Genomic DNA, 21,814 nt, shown 5'->3' on the forward strand with positions numbered 1-21,814 from the left:
GCTTAGGAAAGTTGGGATGTGTTCCTTTGAAACCATTAGTTGCTACAGAATAGGAATCTAGTTGTTTAGACAGAATATCCTTCTGAATATAAAATTAAAAACTGGCCATGTATTCTGTGTGCATTTTTCTTAAGTGTTGATGAGGTAGTTTGTGAATGAAGTATAATTCCTTAGAATGCATATCTGTAGTCAACTTAAGTTTTCATCATTGAATTTCCGAATAGTTTCTGTATAAAGGTGAGTTTGTATTAAAAGGTATTGACAGAGTATTAACCTCCATGCATCTTCACATTCTAATTTAGTCAATTTTCATTATTTTTATTATAAGGCCTGCTGAAAATGACTGAATATAAACTTGTGGTAGTTGGAGCTGGTGGCGTAGGCAAGAGTGCCTTGACGATACAGCTAATTCAGAATCACTTTGTGGATGAATATGATCCTACAATAGAGGTAAACCTTGTTTTAATATTATACAAATTACTTGTGTAGGACCATCCTTTGGTACCAAAAGAAGTTTCTGTGATCATTTTTGTAAGTAGTTATTACAGGGTAATTATAGTGAAATTTATTACCTGAAACATCCTTGGATTTCCTATGTCCTTGGGTTATATATAACCTGCTCCTCTTGGGAGTCTATGGTGGAGAATATTAAGGTCCATGATATTCACTCTGACAGCTAATGTACATGTTTATTGGAATTGTGTTTGAGAGTTTCGTGAGAAGGTGAAGATGTGAATTTACATTCTATGTGTACCTTAAAGTCATTTTTTAAATATAACTTTTATTTTTATAGGTTTCTTGTTTCAAAGTTATGTAGAAGTTAGATTGAATTTTACTTGTAAAATGTGATTATTTGACGGTTGATACTTTTTAACTTAATTAGTGCTACCTGGTGCTTTTTAAAAAACTCATTCTTTGCCTGAGGTGGTATTATATAAAGGTACCACTACCAATCCTTACCTTTACTTTGCAGTACTTTTTAAATTAACTCAAGGAAATATTAGACTATTTTAAAATACAGTTCATTTAGCAAACTTTTTAGGATTATTTTCAGAGATTTTTAGTTTTTTTGAAAATTTACCAACAGCAAAATGAAAGAATAAAGACTTGGTGGGAAAATACCCTGAGAAATCAGGTTTTATTTTCCTGCCTTCTGGCAACACTAGAGTTAAATTATCCTAAGCAGATAAGGATTTATTTAATCCTAGAGACATGCAGGAGGGGATATTCCATGATTGTCTTTGTTAACTCATTTTCAGAAGATAACTGTTAGCATATTTTGGATATAATCTTAATCTAAAGTTTCTATAGTAGGCTATTTAAAAGACATCACCTTGTCTTTTAAATAGCCTACTATCATTAGATTATTTCTTAGACATCTTTACCCTAGGTTAAACAATCCTAATCTCAACTTTTTTTCTTGTTCTAATTAAAAAAAAAATGGTTCTGAAGTATTTTCTAGATCTTTTTCCAAGTTCCAGATTGTAGATCAAGAACAGGTCAAAATGCCTTAATAAAGTCTGTGCTATGTAATGTCTTGAAGAAACACTGCACTGAGATGGATTCTAAGGGCATTGATGGTCTTGGGAGAATGTTTATTCAGTTTAGAACTTTCAAGATTAATTAGATACTGTTCATAATGAAATGCCAAATATTTTTGGTAGTTCATAAAAAGGAGAAATTATGCTTGTTTGCAAAAATTTGCTTTTAAACAGAAGCAACTTTTATTTGGCTTTTATGTTTAAGAATTTCCATTAGTAAAGGGTAACAGTCTAATTAAAGTGGACTTCCTATGTAATAGTCTCTAAGTATTTTGATAAGTCAGTTCAATGCTACTATAGTTTTGGGGTTTTTTTGAAGAAGAAGATGGAATAGGTTACTAATTTAAATCTGTTCCAAATCCAAGGTCAATTGGCGTATCTACCATTTAAGATACTATTTAAATCAGAAGTAAAAGGAAGTTTTAAGAGAGTGAAGGTTAAGCATAGAAGTTTTCCAGGATACTAAATATGATTTTAGCAGAGCTGCTTTCCATTATCCCTGAAAATCTGAGAAAGTACATTACACTCTTTCTCCTGTATGAATGTAAGAGATCATAATGAATGAATGAGATAAAATAGGCTAAGAAATTTTTTGTCAAAATTGTTAAAATGCACTTGGGCATAGTGGCACATACCTGTAATGCCAGCAGTTTGGGAAGCTGAGGCAGATCTCAAGTTCAAAGCCAGCCTCAGCAATTTAGTGAGGTGTAAAGCAACTTACTGAGACCCTGTCTCAAAATAAAATATAAGGAGGCTGGGGATGTACTCAGTGGTTAAGCACCTTTGGATTCAATTCCTAATACCCACCCTCCCAAAAAAAGTTAAAATGCAATATTAATCTTAAAGAAATAGAGCTAACAGTTAATGTGTTGTATGTAAGATAGAAACAGTTTATAAATTTAACTTTGATTATGATTTCTGCCAGGCCAGAACACTTGATTCTGGGAAGCATTGATTACCTGTGAACTTTGAAACTGACATTCCCTCACCTAGCTGAGCCACCTGGGGAAAGGTATCTGAGATGATCACTTTATCTCCCAGGTTACAGTGAGTTTCAGAGGAAATAACACACTAAGTTCTTGGTGTAGTTAGTACAACTATAAGAAAGACAAGAAAACTCAGTAATTTAATGGAGAGTTGATTGAATAAAAATGCTGTTCCATGTTACTGTAAAAAGTTAAAAAGGAGAATAGAAGATTTCTCTGCTGCAATTAGGTTTTGATTAGTAAATAATGTGGTTATAGAGAAAATTAGAAAGGGCCTACACTTTGCCCATTTGGAATTCACTCAAATTTTTCTACATTAAAACAAAAGGAAGCTGGGCACAATGGTGCACATCTGTAACCAGCAGTTTGGGAGGCTGAGGCAGGAGGATCATGAGTTCAAAGCCAGCCTCAGCAAAAGCGAGGTGCTAAGCAACTCAGTGAGACCCCGTGTTTAAATAAAATACAAAATAGGAATGGGGATGTAGCTCAGTGGTTGAGTGCCCCTGAGTTCAATCCTGAAACAAAAAAGGGGGGGAGGGAATTTTTAAAAAATTTAAATTACTATCATTTTTTTTTTTTTTTAGTGATTTAGAATTTGCAAAGAACTTCTTTAGAAAGTGGGTAAGGAGGGTAATCAATGTTTATATCATTGTATAGATAAAAATAGTCTCTGAGATATTCGTAATTGCCTAGAAGACTCGGTTCATAATTGGTAGGATTTGAATTTGGATTTTCTGAAAACAAATGAAATCTTCACTATACCTTGTATAACTCTGTGAACGTGAAAAATAGTCTTTCAAAGAAAATATTTAATAATGTAGCCCAATTCAGATTTATTAATATATCAAAATTTGATCTTAGCCTACTAATACTAACTTAATGACTGAGATATAATGTAGAATTAGGCATGACACATGGAGTGTATTTATATTTGAGGGTATGTGCATATAATCATCTTCTATTCTGAAAGATTTTTTTAAATAGTTTTTTTAGTTGTAGATGGACACAGTATCTTATTTATTTATTTATTTATTTTTATGTGGTGCTGAGGATGGAACCCAGTGTCTCACATGTGCTAGGCAAGTGCTCTACCATTAAGCTATAGCACCAACCCTATTCTGAAAGATTTTATTTTTATCTTTTATTATGTCTACCAAGAAGTGTCAGAAAATAACAAAATACCTTGTTAGTGAAGCAAGATTATTGAAAACTTTAAGAAGTCTCCTAACACAACATGTGTCTAGAAATACATGTTTTTATAGTATAGAAGTCATTTGTTGCCAAAACATGTTCCCTGAAATGTTTTTTCCCTGGGTAAAAATTTGGTGGAAGAAAATAGAATCTTTTAAAACTATAGGAAATTATCAATACAAAGATCAGTTGATCAGTTAGCAAATGTATATTGAGTTTCTATTCTATATATTGTGCTAGTAAAACTAAATATAGCAAGTACTTTTTCTCAGGCTATAATTCTTTGATATTGTTTACTTTTGTTAATTTAGTCCAAGTATTATGCCCTTTGATGAAACAGTTTCCTATTCAGTAAGAAAAAGTGGATTCATAACTTGATCAATTTGTTCCATCTTTAGTGCTTTAGCTGTGGGGTGTTTATTTACCAAGGTTTACCAATTTTTCTATTTATTTGGCTTTTTAATGTTTACTAAGAATTCATTTTTTTGTAGAATACATATTTATACTGCAAAAATATTAAGCCAATATAGAAAAGTGGTATAATAAAAACCTTATATAAAAGTATAAGCTGTTATTTTTCTGATTTTATACATATATGTCATCATCTGGAAGACATTTTTGGTTATCACAACTTGGGAAGGGAGGGCTGCTGCTGGCACCGATAGGATAAAGGCCAAGGGTGCTGTTTAATTTGCTGTAGTACACAATATAGCCTCTACAACAAAGAATTACCTGACTTCATATATTAATAGTTCTGAGGTTGAAACTCCAGTATGTGCTAAATATAGGCATCTCTTTAATTGTCAAATTCATGCCCCTAAGGTAAACTGTATGTTATTTTTCAAACAAAATGTAGATTTAAATTTTATCTTTTGTAAACTATACATTAGGTTGGTTATTCTACCATTATATTAAAGCATTGTGTTTTTAAATTAAAATATTGACAGCAATTCTAAGTGTATTTCTTTTCAAGGCTGTGGCGAGCTTTTCCCCCCTTTTGTGAGTGCCCTCTACTGGTAACTTATTCACATTTATAATAAATAACAATGAAACCCTAAATGTGAATACATATATTTTTATTTTAACTTTTGGTTGTAGTTTTGTTTATATCAATTTGTAAGCATATCAATTTTATTTAAAAGTCCTATTTTATATAATTGATTTTTTAAGTTTAAAATATCAGTTTAATAAAGATTACCATGTGGACTCATTAGCCTAACTAATTAAATAAGTAGATGAGTATATTTAAGAAAGGAGAATATAGGGTGATTCTTTTGGTAACACTAAGTGAGCCTACTTTGTCAGGAGGCACCAAAAGCTGCAGTGTGCTCTCTAAATTTCTTTTCATGCACTCTGGAGCTACTCTACTGTTTAAAGCCTTGTATTGTAACAGGGTGTTTGGAAGAGCCTGATCAGCTGGGCCCTCATTTGTAATCCCAGTGGCTTGGGAGGCTGAGGCAGGAGGATCATGAGTTCAAAGCCAGCCCCAGCAAAAGCAAAGTGCTAAGCAACTCAGTGACACCCTGTCTCTAAAAAGGAAGGGTCTATTCTAATACAGCAAACTATGAAGGTTCAGTTGTGTAGATTTTTAAGTCTTATAGTTTAGTTGTGGAGCAGCTGATTTTTAGGCACCGAATTTAGGTCAAATTAAGTATTTAGAGTATTTATCAAATTTAAAAATGCACTGGACATGTATTATTCTGTGTTAGGTTTTTATGTATACAGAGCTTTGAAATCATACAAATGGAAGTTTGTAATGGAAATAAATGAAAGGAAAAGATGTTTTATTGGTTTGGCATCTCTTAAAATTCTGGTTTTTAACAATGCAACTAATTTCTTAATTCAGAAAATGTTATTCAGTGTCCATTTTTGTACTGTGCAGACTTCCAGAGGATTGGATACACATTGAGAAATGGACCATATCCCTGTCCTCATGAAGCTTATTAGTCTTAGCAGTATTTTAAGTTAGTGATCCAAGGTTCTGTATTTTAGGATAGCATGCAATTTCTTGTGTCTTTTATCCTTAGTTTCTCACAGTGTGTAGGATTATGGAATAGTTATATTATTGTGATCTTAATATAATAAAATTAATAGTATTAGTAGTAAAATGAGAATATTTGAGTAGACTAAGAAGGGACATATAGCAAGTACCTTAGATAATTTTTTCAACACTCTATTTTGAAATTTTTCAAATGAATAGAAAAGAGGCAAAAAGTTACAATGAATAACTGTTGCCCTTAAACTAGATTCCCTAGTAAATGTTTTGCCCTGTTTTCTCTAGATTTATATGTGTATCTGTATCTATTTAGATAGATATAGATATTCATATATGTGTATAGATATGTATCTCTATTTGTGTATGTACCTATATAGAGAGAGAGATACACATACACACTCGTATATGACAACATATTCTATATTCTTGCTGAGCTCTTTGAGAATGTTACACATGTTGAACTTCTACCTTCTAAGACAGATCTATATCCTGCCTACTGTCTGTGTCAGTAAAGTTTTATTGGAGCATAACCACACTTGTGTGTTTGTATCTGGTCAAAGGCTGCTTTTGCATTACAGCAACAGAATTGAGTAGTTATGACAAGAGACCAAAGCTCTAAAGTATTTACACTCTGGCCCCCTACAGAAAAAGTTTTCCAACCCTATCATAACAAGAATATTTTCTTGTACAACCACAACACAATAATGAAATTGAGGAAATTCAACATTGATTTACCTAATAGTTCATATCCACATTTTGTTAGTTATTCTAAGAAGGTCCTTTTAGCATTTGTTTTCTGACTCAGGATGAAAAATTTGTTATCATGCCTCGATGTCTTTCACTCTAGAACAGCTTCTTAGTTCTTTTTCGTCTTTTATGACAGTGGCATTTTCAAGGAGTTTCACGCCAGATGTTTTATAGAATGTCCTCTTAAATTTGTTCAGATTCAACAGTTTGGCAGGGATGCTAAGTGAGGAATGTTATGTCCTCCTCATTACATCACATCAGGAGGTACATGATGCTGGTTTGTCCCATTATTAATGATAACATTGATGTGTGTGTGTGTGTGTGTGTGTGTGTGTGTATACATATATAAAATTTATTTTTGGTTAAGGTGATATTTGTCAGATTTCTCTCTGTAAAGATTTGATTCTTTTATAACTAATAAAGACTCTGAGAGGAGATACTTTGAGACTGTAAGTAACCTGTTCTATAGTATATTTGCACTCAGTTGGATTCAGTATTCACTGATAATTTTTGCCTGAATTAATTGCTACTGTAGTGGTTGCAAAATGGTAATTTTATAACTGTCATTACTTCTACATTAATTAATTGGCACCTGTCATAAATAAGGGATTTCTCTTTTCTTTCCTTATTTCTTTGTTAGGTTAGTTTTATTTCTATCAACAGAAACTCTTGGATTTTTAAAAATTTAGTCTGTGGAAGTCTGTTACTGTAATTACTGATTTCAATATTCAGATTTGTTTCTTCGGCCAGTGAAATCCTATTCAAGCTGGCCTCTTTATCCTTTTGATATGTCCCCATCAGTTTTTCACCTCTTCTGAACTTTTTGGCCCGATATATTCTGGGTTTACTTGTTCACTTTCCCTGTCAAGTAGCCCCAGTTCCTTTAGTGAGGAATGACATTCAAGAATCAAGATCTGGATGTTAGGTGTTTATTGCTGCTGGAGTGGCACTGCTTCTAAACCTATCAAGCTAATAAGTAAATGTTCTAAAAAATTATGAGTTCATTATTCTTCCTCACTTTCCTCCCTTTTTCTCATGTTGAGAACCTTGATTCTGTGATATGTACATTTTAATGTCAAACTGTATATAACTGTGAAATAAAAATGATGTCAGTCATAAATTCATATTGAGTGAATTGATATGAGGTTAGTTTTCTTTATTTGTAGAATTAAGGTTAAATATTATTCTTCCTTGAGAAAAGTAGTAATCCTTTCTCATTTTTAGGGGATCCCTAAAACATTTAGGAAAAGACTGAGGTATCTGAGTGCCTAAGAATTTAAATGTCTTAAACAAAAACACAAGATAAATGAAAACTATTTGCCTTATATAATAGGAAGCCAATTTATGTATAAATTAGAAGCGAACATACAGATAGAAGAAAAATGAGCTAAGCATAGTCAACCTGTGAACAAAAATAAAAACAAATGACATAAACATATAAAAAGACAATTCATTAATAAAGTTCAAACAATAACTAACATGTTATGCTTTTACATTGGTTAAGATTAGAATGCCTAATTATCCTAAAAAGGATATGAAGAAATATGCACCTTTTTTTTTTTTGGTACTGCGGGTTAAACGTAGGGCAGTTTACCAATGTGCTACATCCCCTATTTTTATTTTTTTAAGACAGTGTCTTCCTAAGTTGTGGAGATTACCCTTGAAATTGGGATCCTCCTGGCTCAACCTCCCTAGTTGCTGGGATTACAGGTATGCATCACCAGGCTTAGCAAAATGTGCCTTCTTTATGATCTAGTCATAGTAAGCTCTTAAAATTTTCTGGGGGTCAGTTTGGAAATATTTATCAAAATTTAAACTGCATGAGTAGGTAATTCCATTTCTTAGAAGTTATCCTAAGAATTTAATTGGCTAACTATGTAAAATGTTTATATAGGAATGTTCATCGCACTGCTGTTTGTGATTTTTTTTAAATGGAAATAATATACATGCCTACCAATAGAAAATGAGTGAAGTTAATCATGACATGCACATATAATTCTATTATGCAATTATTGAAAACAATTAGGTAAATGTATTGTGTACTAACATTGAAAAATGCCCATTACAGCACATTGTGTTGAATACCACTCTTTTTGTGGTGTTTCAGTTTTAAAAAAATAAGCATATACTATTGGAGTTGGGGAGAAAGAAATACTCATTTTGGAGAGAACAAAGAGTACTAAAGTATTAAGTACTATTAGATTGTTTCATACTTTCCTCTTTTTTTGAGATTCTCTGCTATATAAGAAAGTTATATCAGATTAATTCTACTGCATACTTCCCTCTTTCTAAAGCCTCAATAAATTGGATAATGCATATATACTCTTGCATTAAGGAAATTGACATCAAGGCCAAGTAAAGAGTAACTGAGAGGTATATAAAACATGAAAATTATACTGGCATCTGTAATTATTAAGATTAGATACATGATCATTCCAGTCTTATAGTTTTACTTGATATCAAACAATAATTTGTGGGAGAATTCATGTGATTTCAACAAGTTACAAATACATGTTCATAACATACTTATTTTCAAAATCTGTTATGCAGATTATTCTTTTCATACTTTAAAAGTAATAATAGTTTTATGTCTTTAGATATTTTACTCTCTTTATCCCTAAACTAATATTCAATTGTTAAGAAAACAAGCTTTTTAATATCTTCGTTCGCTAAACAGAAATTCTTCATAATCTTTCATTTTTGGCATTCCATCTCTAGAACTTGTCTAGCTGTTTTATTATTTTGAAATATGGTGATCACTTTTTCAAAAATTATCCCAACAATAGATGTCTAGTGATTTTCTAAACATAGGTTATTATTTTTCTACAGTTTTAGTAGCAGTGGCCTGCTCCCTACTTATTTGTATGTTTGGTATATAAAATAATACAATTTCTATAGCATTTTTCATTTTATAAAGGACCTTTTCATACTCTTTAATTCTAACTTGGGCACATAGTTCTGCATGTGTTTATTTACCACTTGTATAACTGAAAGAACAATGGCTTAGAGTAGATTAGAGATTAAGTAGTTTACCCAAGTCTATCATAAGTAAGTAGAGTTCTACAGCACCCCATAGATTGAAAACTCACAGGTTTTTCAGTAACCGAGACTTCTGATCTGAGCACCAGATGTGTATGGCAAGCTGCCTATTAAGTCATACCCACCAGGACAACTCACAAACATAGGAAATTCAACGTCTCAAATTATACTCTTCTTTTCTTCACCTTTTCCCTCTGTTCTCATCTTAAAAATTGAGATTTAATGTACAAAACTCAAAACTCACCCTTTTAAAAAGTGGGAAATTTAGCATTGATTAGTGTATTTCTAAGATTGTGTAGCCATTACAACTCTAGTGATTAGGGATGCTCAACCTATAAATGTTCTAATTCTAGAACATTTTCAGCATCCCAAAATGAAGCCTCATACCCACTAGCAGTCACTCTCCAAACCCTTCTTTTACCAGCCCCTGAAATCCACTAACCTACTTTGTATCTCTATCCATTCTATTTTCTGAATATTTTGTATAATTCAAATCATACAGTATGTGGCCTTTTGTGTCTAGATTTTATGTAGGATAATGTTCACGATTCAAGCTTTGCATATATCAGTACTTCATTCCTTTAAAGAAAAAATAAAAACTCTTGTATAGATATACCATATTTTGTTTATTCATTCATCAGTTGGTGGGCATTTGAATTGTTTGCTCCCCCTTTTTGCTTTTTTGAATAATGATATAAACATTCGTGTATAACTTTTTGTGTGACCATATATACTTTCAATTCTCTTGGGTACATGTCTAGAGATAGAATTGCTGGTAACTCTGTATGGAACTTTTTGAGGATCTGCCAACTTATTTTCCAGAGGTTGCACCATTGACTATTGGCAATTTATGAAAGTAGTTCTGTCAGTTTTATCCATTAAGTATTTCTCTGATCTGCTCAGTCTCTCCATCCATGCTGCAATTGCTGCCATAGTTCAAGTTCAGTCATTTCTAGTAATAATATCCTAACTTATCTCCCAGTCTTCCTTCCCCTTCTTTCCTACTCCTTTTCTGTTTTTAACATTTAAGAAGTCAGAAGTACAGTCTGGAAAACAAACTACATTAGATATTTCAGCATGAAGAACCTAAGTGGAGGATTAATTAGGTGTCAGAAGACTGAAAAGCAAAGGGAGAACACTAATGTAATACAGTATTATCAAGAAGTGTCCATTACCCTTAGGGTTCTAGGAATGCAGGAAAGGTTTGGGGGTTATTAGAATTAACAGCCTCAGGTGAGGGGCCAAGTTGCTAAGTCTTAACCTTCTGTGGAGGTACTGCGTCACCACTGGTATTAGTGCCTCCTGCTACTTAATTGATGCTTCTAAAATGGATGTACTGAGGCATTGTCTAGGAGGGCCATAATTTTGTCACAATAATGCTAATAGTAAGCATGGTAAATCTGATTCTTTCTACTTAAAGTCCTTTCAATGATAATAGCATAGGACAAATTTAAGAATTCCTTAATTCTGGCATAAAAGATCCTATATAAGCTGGCCACTGCTTGAGTATCCCAATTTTATTTCTTGCTCCCTATCTATATTTCTGTAAGCTGAATTATAGTGAAGGTCTTGATTCCATATACTCATCATGCAGTTTGATGTTTTTCATGCATTTTCTTTTTTCCTTCCTGCATGGCATGGCTCTGCCTTCTTGTCTTTCTTAATTCATACAAAGTCGATCTATCTTCCTATGTGCTACCATTATATTCTGTCCTGCTTATGATGTTAATTAACATTTCTTTCAGTTATTTACATTCATTTCTCTTCCATTAGATTTAGTTCCATGAGGAACTATATACTGGATGAGTATCTTTGATCTGAAATACTTGGAACCAAAAGTATCATTGCACTTCTAATTTTGGATTTTCAGATTAGGGATGTTCAACTTATAATGCTTAGCCCTAGGAGTGGCACTTAGATTTTCCCCATTATTATTCTAACATAGCAGGCTACTGCATGTTTCTAGCTTACTTTGAGATCTGCCTACTGCAACCTTTGATGACTTAATAATAGTATGGGACACGTTGTTCTATAATGAATTCAAAAGTCTTATAGAAGATTGAATGATTTAGCATTAGCTTTGAAATTCCCCTTAATAGGTCTCCAGTAACAATGTGAAAATTTCAAATGCAGATGATCTAAGTGATGACATAAATCTGAATATATGAAAAAAATCAAATAACATTATTACTCCTTAAAGAAAGAGATATTGAAACAATAAGAATTTTTAGCCTATCACACCAACAGAAATTTAAAGGAAAATAAAAATACAGAATCCTGGATAGTGAGTAGTGATGAACAGGTATACATGTACTGCTGTGTGGAAAATTAATATAATGAATAATCATGTATGTATTAATTAGCTTTGTCATATCTTAATATTTTGTCATGTTTGGTTTAGCACTTCTTTCTTTTTCAAGATACAAAATGGTACAATTGAAGACCCCAGTGTACTTTCCCCCAGTCTTATTCTTTTCCCTTTCCTAAGTGTTTGGAAATCTCTATTGTTTTATTGTATTTTTACATAAAAGTTTTCATATTATATAGAACTTGATCAAAGACAAAATTTATTATTAGTAGTATTTTGTAATTTAAAAATTACAATGTTTTAAACTCATAAATTTTTATAAGACTTATAAGAAAACATGGAAAAGTGTTAAAGATGAATTATTGAGAGATTTAAAAATCTACCTTTGCAAACTTAATACATTGTAAACAGGAAAGTTTGTTGTGGATTCATTTCAAATAGTACAATAACTTTAGATATTTCAGAAGGGTTGTTACAATTAAAAATTTTTTTAAATTATGATTACATTTCTATTAAATTTAATAGAAATTTATATTTTTAGTGTATGTATGTATTTGCATTGTATTCTGCAGACAGGTTTGATTACCTACAGTGTTCAGGACTTAGGCACATCTGAGTAGTGGTAAGGAAAACAGATATGAGTCCTACCATTTAGGAGTTCAAACCTTAGTTGGGGGGTGGGAGGATAGACTTAAACAATTAAAGAATAAAAGATCTAATTACAAATTCTAATACATGCTATGAAGGAAACAGAGATGCTGGCGAAGGAAGAGTCCTTTAGATTTTATTTTTAAGACTGAATGGGGATGGTTTTGAAAAACTTTGAACAAGTGACATGATCTACATTAAATACAAATCATTTGCTGCTGTGTGCCATATATATCCTAGGGATCTCTGCCAGGAAGCAATTGCTGAAACAGATTGCCTGAGACAAAGTAGATAACAGGGACTGGGGGATAACTAAGGGATGATGATAGTGGTAGATGCTTTGATTTAGGGTAAATTTTGAAAATAGATAAATGGTGTAAGACTATGGGTCAGTATTCAGTGTCTCTGCACTTTTTCTTTTTAAGACATTTCAGGATGCCATGTTAAATGCATCTCTATCGTTTTTAAAGAATATTTCCTTAGCATCATTTACTGTAAATGATATTATTATGTCAAAGCCTATGATTGCTCTAGATAAATACTCTTATGGCTTTCCAAAGAGATTGTGCTGTTTAATTGTATCACCAGAATTGTCTTAATTTCATCTACAGTATACCCTTACCAGCTTAGTATATTTCATTTAGAAAGTTTATAGTGCTTCAGTAGATGAAAAGATGGCACTTTGGGAGCAAGGGGTATACATCAAAAAAACTTTCTTTATTTCATTATGTTGAGTGAATTTAAATGGTTTTATTTTATCCTAGTTTCCTAAGGCTATCCATAACCTATGTGCCTGATCTAAAAGTTTACTTTATTTGCAAGTCTAGAGATAGCACTAATTTAAAATGTAAAATTTGGATCCTTTTCTCTGCTCTATCATAAACTAGTTTCATTGTAGACTCTGTAAATTTTTAAATTTGTTAGGCTTTGGTAGTTGTATAAAGTGATTTTTTTAAGTATGTAGGGAATAAATAATATGTGTTAATAAGCATGCTTCAGATTTGTGAAAAGTTAATAGCTTTCTACAAGGGCTGGCAATTTTTTTTCTGTAAAAAGCCCCATGGGTCTTTATTACATAATCTCTGGGGTTTTTGTGTCAATATTTTTAGGCTCTGAAAGGGATAAGATAATAGGAATGAGACTGCTTTCCCAGTTTCTTGGTCCCTCTGGTGGAATGTTCATCAAGGAAACATCTTATGTAATGTGTGCAGAAGCTGCTAAATTTCCCACCACATTATATAGTTTTTAAACAGTATTTGAAATTTTGCTGAGTAGGACTTTACTGAGGTACTTCTTGGAGGCATGATATGTGGGAAGATGGTGAGAAATCCCATAGCCACACCTTCTGTATGAAGTAGGTTTGGGTGGCTCCAGAATCTATGTGCTTGACTTTTTTGTTGTGAAATATTTTAGATTTGAAGACTAAGAGAGCTACCACCGATTAGGCTAACTTAGTTTTGGTAAGCAAAGAATGTGAGTTAACAGCAATAGGTAAGGAAAAGTTTTTGGTTAGTTTTACATACTCTTGAGCCACACCTAGGTAAAATATTGACTAAGACACGCTCTTTCATTATTCCTCAAATACTGGATTTAGGGTATGGCTAAATACTGAGGTATAGCTCAGTGGTAGAGCACCTGCCTAGTGTGTGTGTGTGTGTGTGTGTGTGTGTGTGTGTGTGTGTGTGTGTGTTTTCAATCCCCAGTACAACAAAACAAAACAAAAACCCATTGGTTCTCAATTTAATACCTATAGGAGTTATTTCAAATGGTAATTAAGTGGATAGGCTAAAATAAAATTGTCAACCAAATATTCAAAACATTAATCAAGAACTTCTTGTTTAGAAAATCAGTATCTATCCTTTTTTTCTGATTGGTAAGATTATTATTACATTCAATTTAGAAAATACAGTATACTTTTAAAAGTTAAGCAATAAATCATAGTCTAATATGGTAATCTTTCATACTTTTTAAAATTAATCTAAAGGGCCTATGAGTGAAGCTCAGTGGTAGAGCACATGGTTAGTATGTGTGAGGCTCTGAGTTCAATCCCCAGTATCTACATAAATATAAATTCTAAACAAAGAAACACATTCAGTGTATCATGTAGCACCAAAGAGAGATAAACAAGAAATAAATCTCTCTTAAATTATCTTCTCCATCAAAAACAGCCTTTTAAAGTGTTTTGATGTATTTATCTCAAGTTCCTTAATATGTGTAGAGATACATTTATAAAACAGTGTACCCACACTTTATTGGGATCATGCTGTATACTGTCTAAAATTTAACATTTTACAAAAAGCATGATTTTTTTTAAAGAGAGAGGGAGAGAGAGAAAGAGAGAGAGAATTTTAATATTTTTATTTTTTAGTTATTGGCGGACACAACATCTTTGTATGTGGTGCTGAGAATTGAACCCGGGCCACACGCATGCCAGGCGAGCGCGCTACCGCTTGAGCCACATCCCCAGCTCCAAGCATGATTTTTTAATGATACTCCCCCTCTCCCTTGATCTCTCAAATGATAGAATGGTTGATAAAGTAATTCATGAACTAAGGACACTTAAGTACTGTTACCCATGCGTGGAACAATAAAAAATAATATCTTTATACATTTTACTTGTTGTCAGCACTGCTCTTATTCCACAGTTTTACATAATACCATCCCCTTTGCTTACTTTTTGAGGCCTGTTTTGGTAGAGTGTGTGAAATTTTCAGTAGAAATATCACTCAAATGTCAGAGGAATATCAGATTTTCATTTCAAGATTCTGTAACCAACCCCATTCCTTTTTTTATTTCCAATGATAAGGATCAAACCCAGGTCCTTGGCCTGCTAAGCAAGTCCTCTACCACATAGGCCTTCATTTTTACAATTGAATAGTTTTAAGATCTCTGTCTCTTTTTAATAGAGACTCCTCAATTGGCAAATGAAATAGTTATCCTTTAAAACTATAGTCATTACCACAGAAATACTATATCAAAATGCTATCTGGCAGTTAGGTATTGTTCTCAAGCTTTAAAACTATAGTATTAACATAGTAATACTATCATTTACCATCTGGAGGTGAACAAGGGCATTAGAATCTTGTTTATTTGCTTATATATGTCTTTGACTGTAAATAAAGTTCAATGCATGACAATTATTTGCATGTTGATTGATTGTGTGTGTGTGGGGGGGTCATCTCAGTCATCCTGAATAATAGAGCTGGTTCAGCTATCCTATTTTGCTAATAATTATTTTTTATAGATAGGTTTGTTACTAATATATACATTTGCATTGTTGAATCTCCAGGTAATACCTTTAAATATTTTTGTGGTAATATACATAAAATTTATCACAATAGCCATTTTTAAGTGTTTAATTCAGTGACATTAAGTACATACACAGTGCAACCATCACAGTGTTGTATAACCATTAGCACTGTCCACTTATCTACTTTCAGAACTTTTTCATCATTATACACTGTACCCCTTCAACAGTAACTCCCTACCTAATTTTCCTTTCCTCACCCCTGGTAATTCCTATTTCTGTTTGTATGTATGAATTCTCTTCTAGGTGTTTCATATATATGGAATCATGAAATATTTGTCCTTTTATGTCTGACTTATATTACTTAGAATAATATTTTTAAGGTTAATATGTGTTGTAATTTGTATCAGATTTTATTTCTTCTTAAGCTGAATCATTAGCCATCCATTTACCTATTAATGCATACTTAAGTTGTTTCTACATTTTGACTATAGTAAATAATGCTGCTGTAAATATTGGTGTACAAGTAAGTATTGGTTTGGAACTCTGCTTTCATATATATATATATATATATATATATATATATATACACACACACACACACACACACTTATATATGGAAATGGGTTCATGTTGTAATTCTACCATTTAGCTGTCAAGGAGTAGCTAAATTGTTCTCCACAATGGCTATACCACTTTACATTGTCACCAACACAGTACATATCTAGTGACTCCATCATATCCTCACTCACATGTGTTATTTTGGGTGGTTTTTTTTTTTTTTTTTTTTTTTTTTTTAGTAATAGTCATTCTAATAAGTGGTAGGTGATGTCCTACGGTTTTGATTTGCATTTCCCTAATGACTAATGATGTTGATCATCTTTTCATGTGCTCTATTTGGCCATTTGTTCCTCCTTAGAGAAATATCTATTCAAGTCCTTTGCCCATTTTGAATGGGGTTATTTGTCTTTTTTTGTTGTTGTATATAACACCTTTTTAAAAGGTGCACTAAAATAATCTAGACTGTTTCTCCCTTCTCAGGATTCCTACAGGAAACAAGTAGTAATTGATGGAGAAACCTGTCTCTTGGATATTCTCGACACAGCAGGTCAAGAGGAGTACAGTGCGATGAGGGACCAGTACATGAGGACTGGGGAGGGCTTTCTTTGCGTATTTGCCATAAATAATACTAAATCATTTGAAGATATTCACCATTATAGGTGGGTTTAAGTCAAGTATAATAAATTGGCATTGAGAAGTAATTATAGCTTTCATTTATTTTTTGCTATTTGCCATGCCTATATTATCTAACTTAAAAAATTTTAAAATAATTTTTTAGAGGTAGGTAATCATTCCATTTTACAAATGAAGTTTTTGACAATTAGAGTAGTTGAGTAACTTGTTCCAGATTGTTTAGGTAGTACTATTGCTAGGATTGAAATCTACGCTTGTTTTGACTCAAGAACTTTCTGTACCCTTAACTACTCTACATTAGAGAAATAAGCCTTTGAACTTTTCAGATATATCATGAAAATGAAAATCATAAACAAAAATATGAAAAGGTGATTTGAAGTAGTGCCACACGAATGATTTTTTTAAATAATTATGTATGTTTAGTGTAGGATTGAACAAAGAATGGCTATGCACATTTATATTTAAATACAACTTAGATGTTGTAAAAATTTATGAATCTGACAAATCTGCATAAAACTGACTATTGTATTAAATGTATTTTATATTCTGTTTCCTTGAGCTTAAGTTTTCATAAAACTGCATAGTAAAGCAAATATTCCACTTACTGGCTATGTCCTGTTATTATGAGTTAGCCCAGTTAAGAGGTTTAACATTTTATTTAAGAACATTTATTTCAGTATGTTTACTGTGTAGCCTAGTAATAAGAAAATTTGGGTGGTTGTATTTTTGCATTTTTTTAAGAGTAGTATCTCTTTAAGAGTAGTAAATAGATGACATTTCTTAATTTATTCAAGTTTTACTCAGTTTATGAGTAGAGGAACTGGGAATTTGATCCATTTCTAACTCTGTTTAATGTGTCTCTTCCGTGTTGCATCTTTGAAATTCACATAAAATTGTGAAACAATATAATTTTACTACAAATTTAAATTAACATGTAGAAGGGCTTTTAACAAAATAAAGAGTATAGTAACTTTAGTGTTGTACGTATGAAAATCAAAGTCTTCCCAATTATCTTTTTTTTTTTTTGAGAAAGTACAGTACTCCCCCCTTATTCACAGTTTCACATTCCAAGATTTCACTTATGCTCAACTGTAGTCTGAAACTATTAAATGGAAAATTCCAGAACTAAACATTTCAAAAAATTTAAATCATTTTTTTTGTAGTAGATTGTTGCTTTATTAGTTATTGTTATCTTACTGTGTCTAATTTATAAATTTTAAACTTATATCAATATGTATGTATTAGAAAAGACAGTATATATGACTTTAGTACTATCTATAGTTCTGAGCATCCACTGAGGGTATTGGAATGTATATCTACACATAAGGAGGAAGAAACAAATGTGAAAGTTTTAATGCTATTACTTCATGTTTGGGTAAAAATATTTTTAATTGTATACATATACAATTAGCCACATACATGTTGCTAAGAGTATAGTTTTTAAATTAGGCATATCACTTTACAGTATTTTTCTTTTTATTATGATTTATCTGCATATGAACCTATTTTATAGTTTTAACTCTACTTCTGTAGTTTTTTGATCTTTCAAGAGGGAAGGAAATAACTAGAAAAAGAAGCAAGGAAAATTTGGTGTGGTGAAAATTAGAAATCATATGAAAAGTTTTCATTTGGCCAACTTTTATAAGGCAAAAGTTGTGGATAGTTTTTGTAGGATTTTTGGTTTACTGATGCCTCTCTTTTTCTTCCCCAGAGAGCAAATTAAAAGAGTTAAAGACTCTGAAGATGTACCTATGGTCCTAGTAGGAAATAAATGTGATTTGCCTTCTAGAACAGTAGACACAAAGCAGGCTCAGGACTTAGCAAGAAGTTATGGAATTCCTTTTATTGAAACATCAGCAAAGACAAGACAGGTAAGTGTTATTGGAATACATCTGTTTTCTGCAAAATATATCAAGCAATTTTATCATTAATCATAATTTACTAATACATAATCTAATTTGCATCATTTTTGAGGCAGGAGGGCAAGAACATTAATATATCTGACAGTTAACTGGTATTATATGTTAAATCTTTTAAAATGATTTATCAAGTTTTTTTCTTGTTATACTTAAATAGGAAATAAACAATATTTATTTGATTTTTTTTGGTAATGTCCTCTTGAGAATACAGTACTTCTTAATCCTATGATACTATTTTTGACTTCCATTTCTTTTCACACAGAAAACTTTTCTTCAATTCTGAACACATTTTAGCATTCAAGAAATGTAGAAATATTTTCAGTTATAGGTAAAAACAAAGAACAGGAAAACAAAATTTGAGTTTCCTATTTGAGAAGCACTTTAAAGATTATTATGTCATAAAGTTCTTTGTTATATTTGAAAATTTTTGCTTTCACAGATTTTTTTTGAGGATATATTTTTGGAGAAAGTTTTCATTAAAGCAAGGGGAATTTTTGGAAAGTAAACAGAAATTCTCAGTTACTTACTTGGTGCATTATTCTGACAAAAATAGATGCCAAATGAAACCTGAATTTTGTTTGGAAAATAATCCTCATTTATAAAATAACTTTTTTCTAGGTAATTTCTGTTGGTATTAACCTATTTATATGATTTTAACAAAGTCAAAAAAAAATCCTGGGAAAGTAGGGAATATAACTTTAGCATACCGAGTAATTGATTTATATTTCATAAATTTGTTTTGGGTCTTTTCTGGTTAGGATATCTTAGAGCCTAAAACAAAATTAAAACTTTGAAGGCCGAGAGTTTTATAAAATATATATATATGAAAAACCCATTGCATGGTTAAATATATAAAAATAGGCATTCTAGAATTTTTACTATAAGTGGGTAAGATTTAAATGTAAATTGTTCAGCTGGTGTGTATATATATCTTTATTTCTTTAGCAGTAGACCATATGTACCTCTTCCTGGTTGTACACATTTCGTATACAGTGAAAGAAGTCTTTATTTGGAGATTAAAAACTGAATTTCTGTAGGTTGGCCACCTTACAAATATCTCTTCTGTGGCAGTTTTACTAACACCTGATTTATAATTTAAAGAAGGATTTGGTATACATCACATCACTTCACTTTAGAGGAACTCAGATTCATTGAAAAATGCATTCCCAGGTTCCAAAGACTGGGATGAGATGTGGTTTTTATCTTCTTTTTACCGATCTTCTTTAATCATTCTCAGTGTTTTTCCTCAGGAGAGAAGGTATTAAAAAAATGATTATAATATTTATAACTTTTTCTCCTAATATTTGCGTATGAAAAAATTCAGATGTATAGTTGAAAGAATTGTATTGAAAACATTTGCGTACCTACTACCTGGATTCTACTGTAATATTTATTATTATACTTACATTACTTATTCCCCTACCCCTCCACCACCCAGCACCCCTATTGGGGATTGAACTCAGGGGCACTCACTCAACGACCAAGTCATGTCCCTAGTCCTGTTTTGTATTTTATTTAGAGACAGGAATTTCACTGAGTTGTTTAGTGTCTTGTTTTTGCTGAGGTTGGCTTTGAGCTCATGATCCTTCTGCCTTAGCCTCCTGAGCCACTGGGATCACTTACAGGCATGCCCCGCTGCACCCAGCTCTACTTATAACTTTTAAAAGATGCATTTTAAACTGATGAACATTGTGGTGGACATTTCATTAAAAAAAAAAAAAGAAGAAGAAGAAGAAGAAGAAAAAGGAAAGAAAAGAAAAAACATGAGACTTGCATAATATAACGGGTTGCAATAGAGAAGATCTTGTCATACTTCAATATATATACAAATCAACTGGACTCATTAAAATCCAGATTCTAATTCAGTGGATTGAGACCTGATATTTTGCATTTCTAACAAACTTCCAAATGATGATAAGTTTGTTTCACACATCACACTTAGAGTAGCACCATACTTTGAGTAGAAAAGCAATAGAGGACATTAAAAAGAGACTTCTGATTATCACACAATGTTGCTCTCTCTTTCTCATTTGATAAGAGCCTAATAAAACAGCTGTGTCTCCTTTCCTTGTATGATTATTACCTCAGAAGTACTAATTTATTCTTGGTGTTTGACATTAATGCTTTAATGTACTACAGCATTTATAATTGATAAGAAAACTATGTGGCTTCCTTAATTTATTTGTGGTACTGGGGATTGGAACTCCAACCTTTTTTATTTTTTGAGCTAGGATCTTGCTATGTTGTGTAATGTGCTAAAAGGCCTTGGATTTGCGCTCCTCCTGCCTCAGCCTCCCAATAGCTGCAATTATAGGCACCTGCCAATGTGCCTGGCTGTGGCTTCCTCTTAAAATACGTTTTTAGTTTTTATATTGTTTTGTGGCCTTTTTAAAAAAATAAAATGCTCTTTGAAGGTGTATGATATAGAAATAGATTCCTTCAAACTTGCTTTGTAGAAATTTGTGGGTCATCTATATAATAGAGATAACATAGTACACAGCCTTTCCTGTATTTATATCCCATTTTATTCATGTCTTTATGTGTGTTGCTAAACTATAACTTAGATCTTTAATTTATATTCCTTTATTTCTTTTTATTAAGTGGACTTAATGATTTGCTTAGAAATTAATTTGCTTTGAAGAGTTTATTCATCTTCCTTTCTTTATATTAACTTGTTATGTGCAGGCTTTGGGAAAACTAATAATTTTAGAGATTATATTAAATATGCATATTTTAATTAATTGTACATCTCCAGTTTTTGTGAAAATTTGAAGCCCTACCTTTTGCAGAGTAGTTTGTTACTCATTTGTTATTCCACTTGTTATTTGGATAAAATAAATGTTTATCCTTACTGTGTTTTATCAGCAACTTATTTTATACCCTAATTTTTTTTTTAAAGAGAGAGAGAGAGAAATTTTTTTAATGTTTATTTTTTAGTTTTCGGCGGACACAACATCTTTTGTTTGTATGTGGTGCTGAGGATCGAACCCGGGCTGCA

The 21,814-nt window shown here is 31.9% G+C and overlaps 1 protein-coding gene across 4 annotated transcripts in view; it reads left to right on the forward strand.

Annotated features, from left to right (window-relative positions):
* The window catches only part of Kras (KRAS proto-oncogene, GTPase), a 38,622-nt gene that overhangs the window by 3,511 nt on the left and 13,297 nt on the right, over nt 1–21,814 (forward strand). For all 4 annotated transcript variants that reach the window (XM_026392342.2, XM_077798308.1, XM_026392341.2 and 1 more), the window contains exons 2-4: nt 329–450; nt 16,745–16,923; nt 18,609–18,768. In XM_026392342.2, coding sequence (XP_026248127.2) covers nt 340–450; nt 16,745–16,923; nt 18,609–18,768 — 450 coding nt within the window. In that variant the 5' untranslated portion in view covers nt 329–339. The remainder of the gene's footprint in view (nt 1–328; nt 451–16,744; nt 16,924–18,608; nt 18,769–21,814) is intronic.

Source organism: Urocitellus parryii, chromosome 5, assembly GCF_045843805.1.
Source record: "Urocitellus parryii isolate mUroPar1 chromosome 5, mUroPar1.hap1, whole genome shotgun sequence".
NCBI lineage: Eukaryota > Metazoa > Chordata > Mammalia > Rodentia > Sciuridae > Urocitellus > Urocitellus parryii.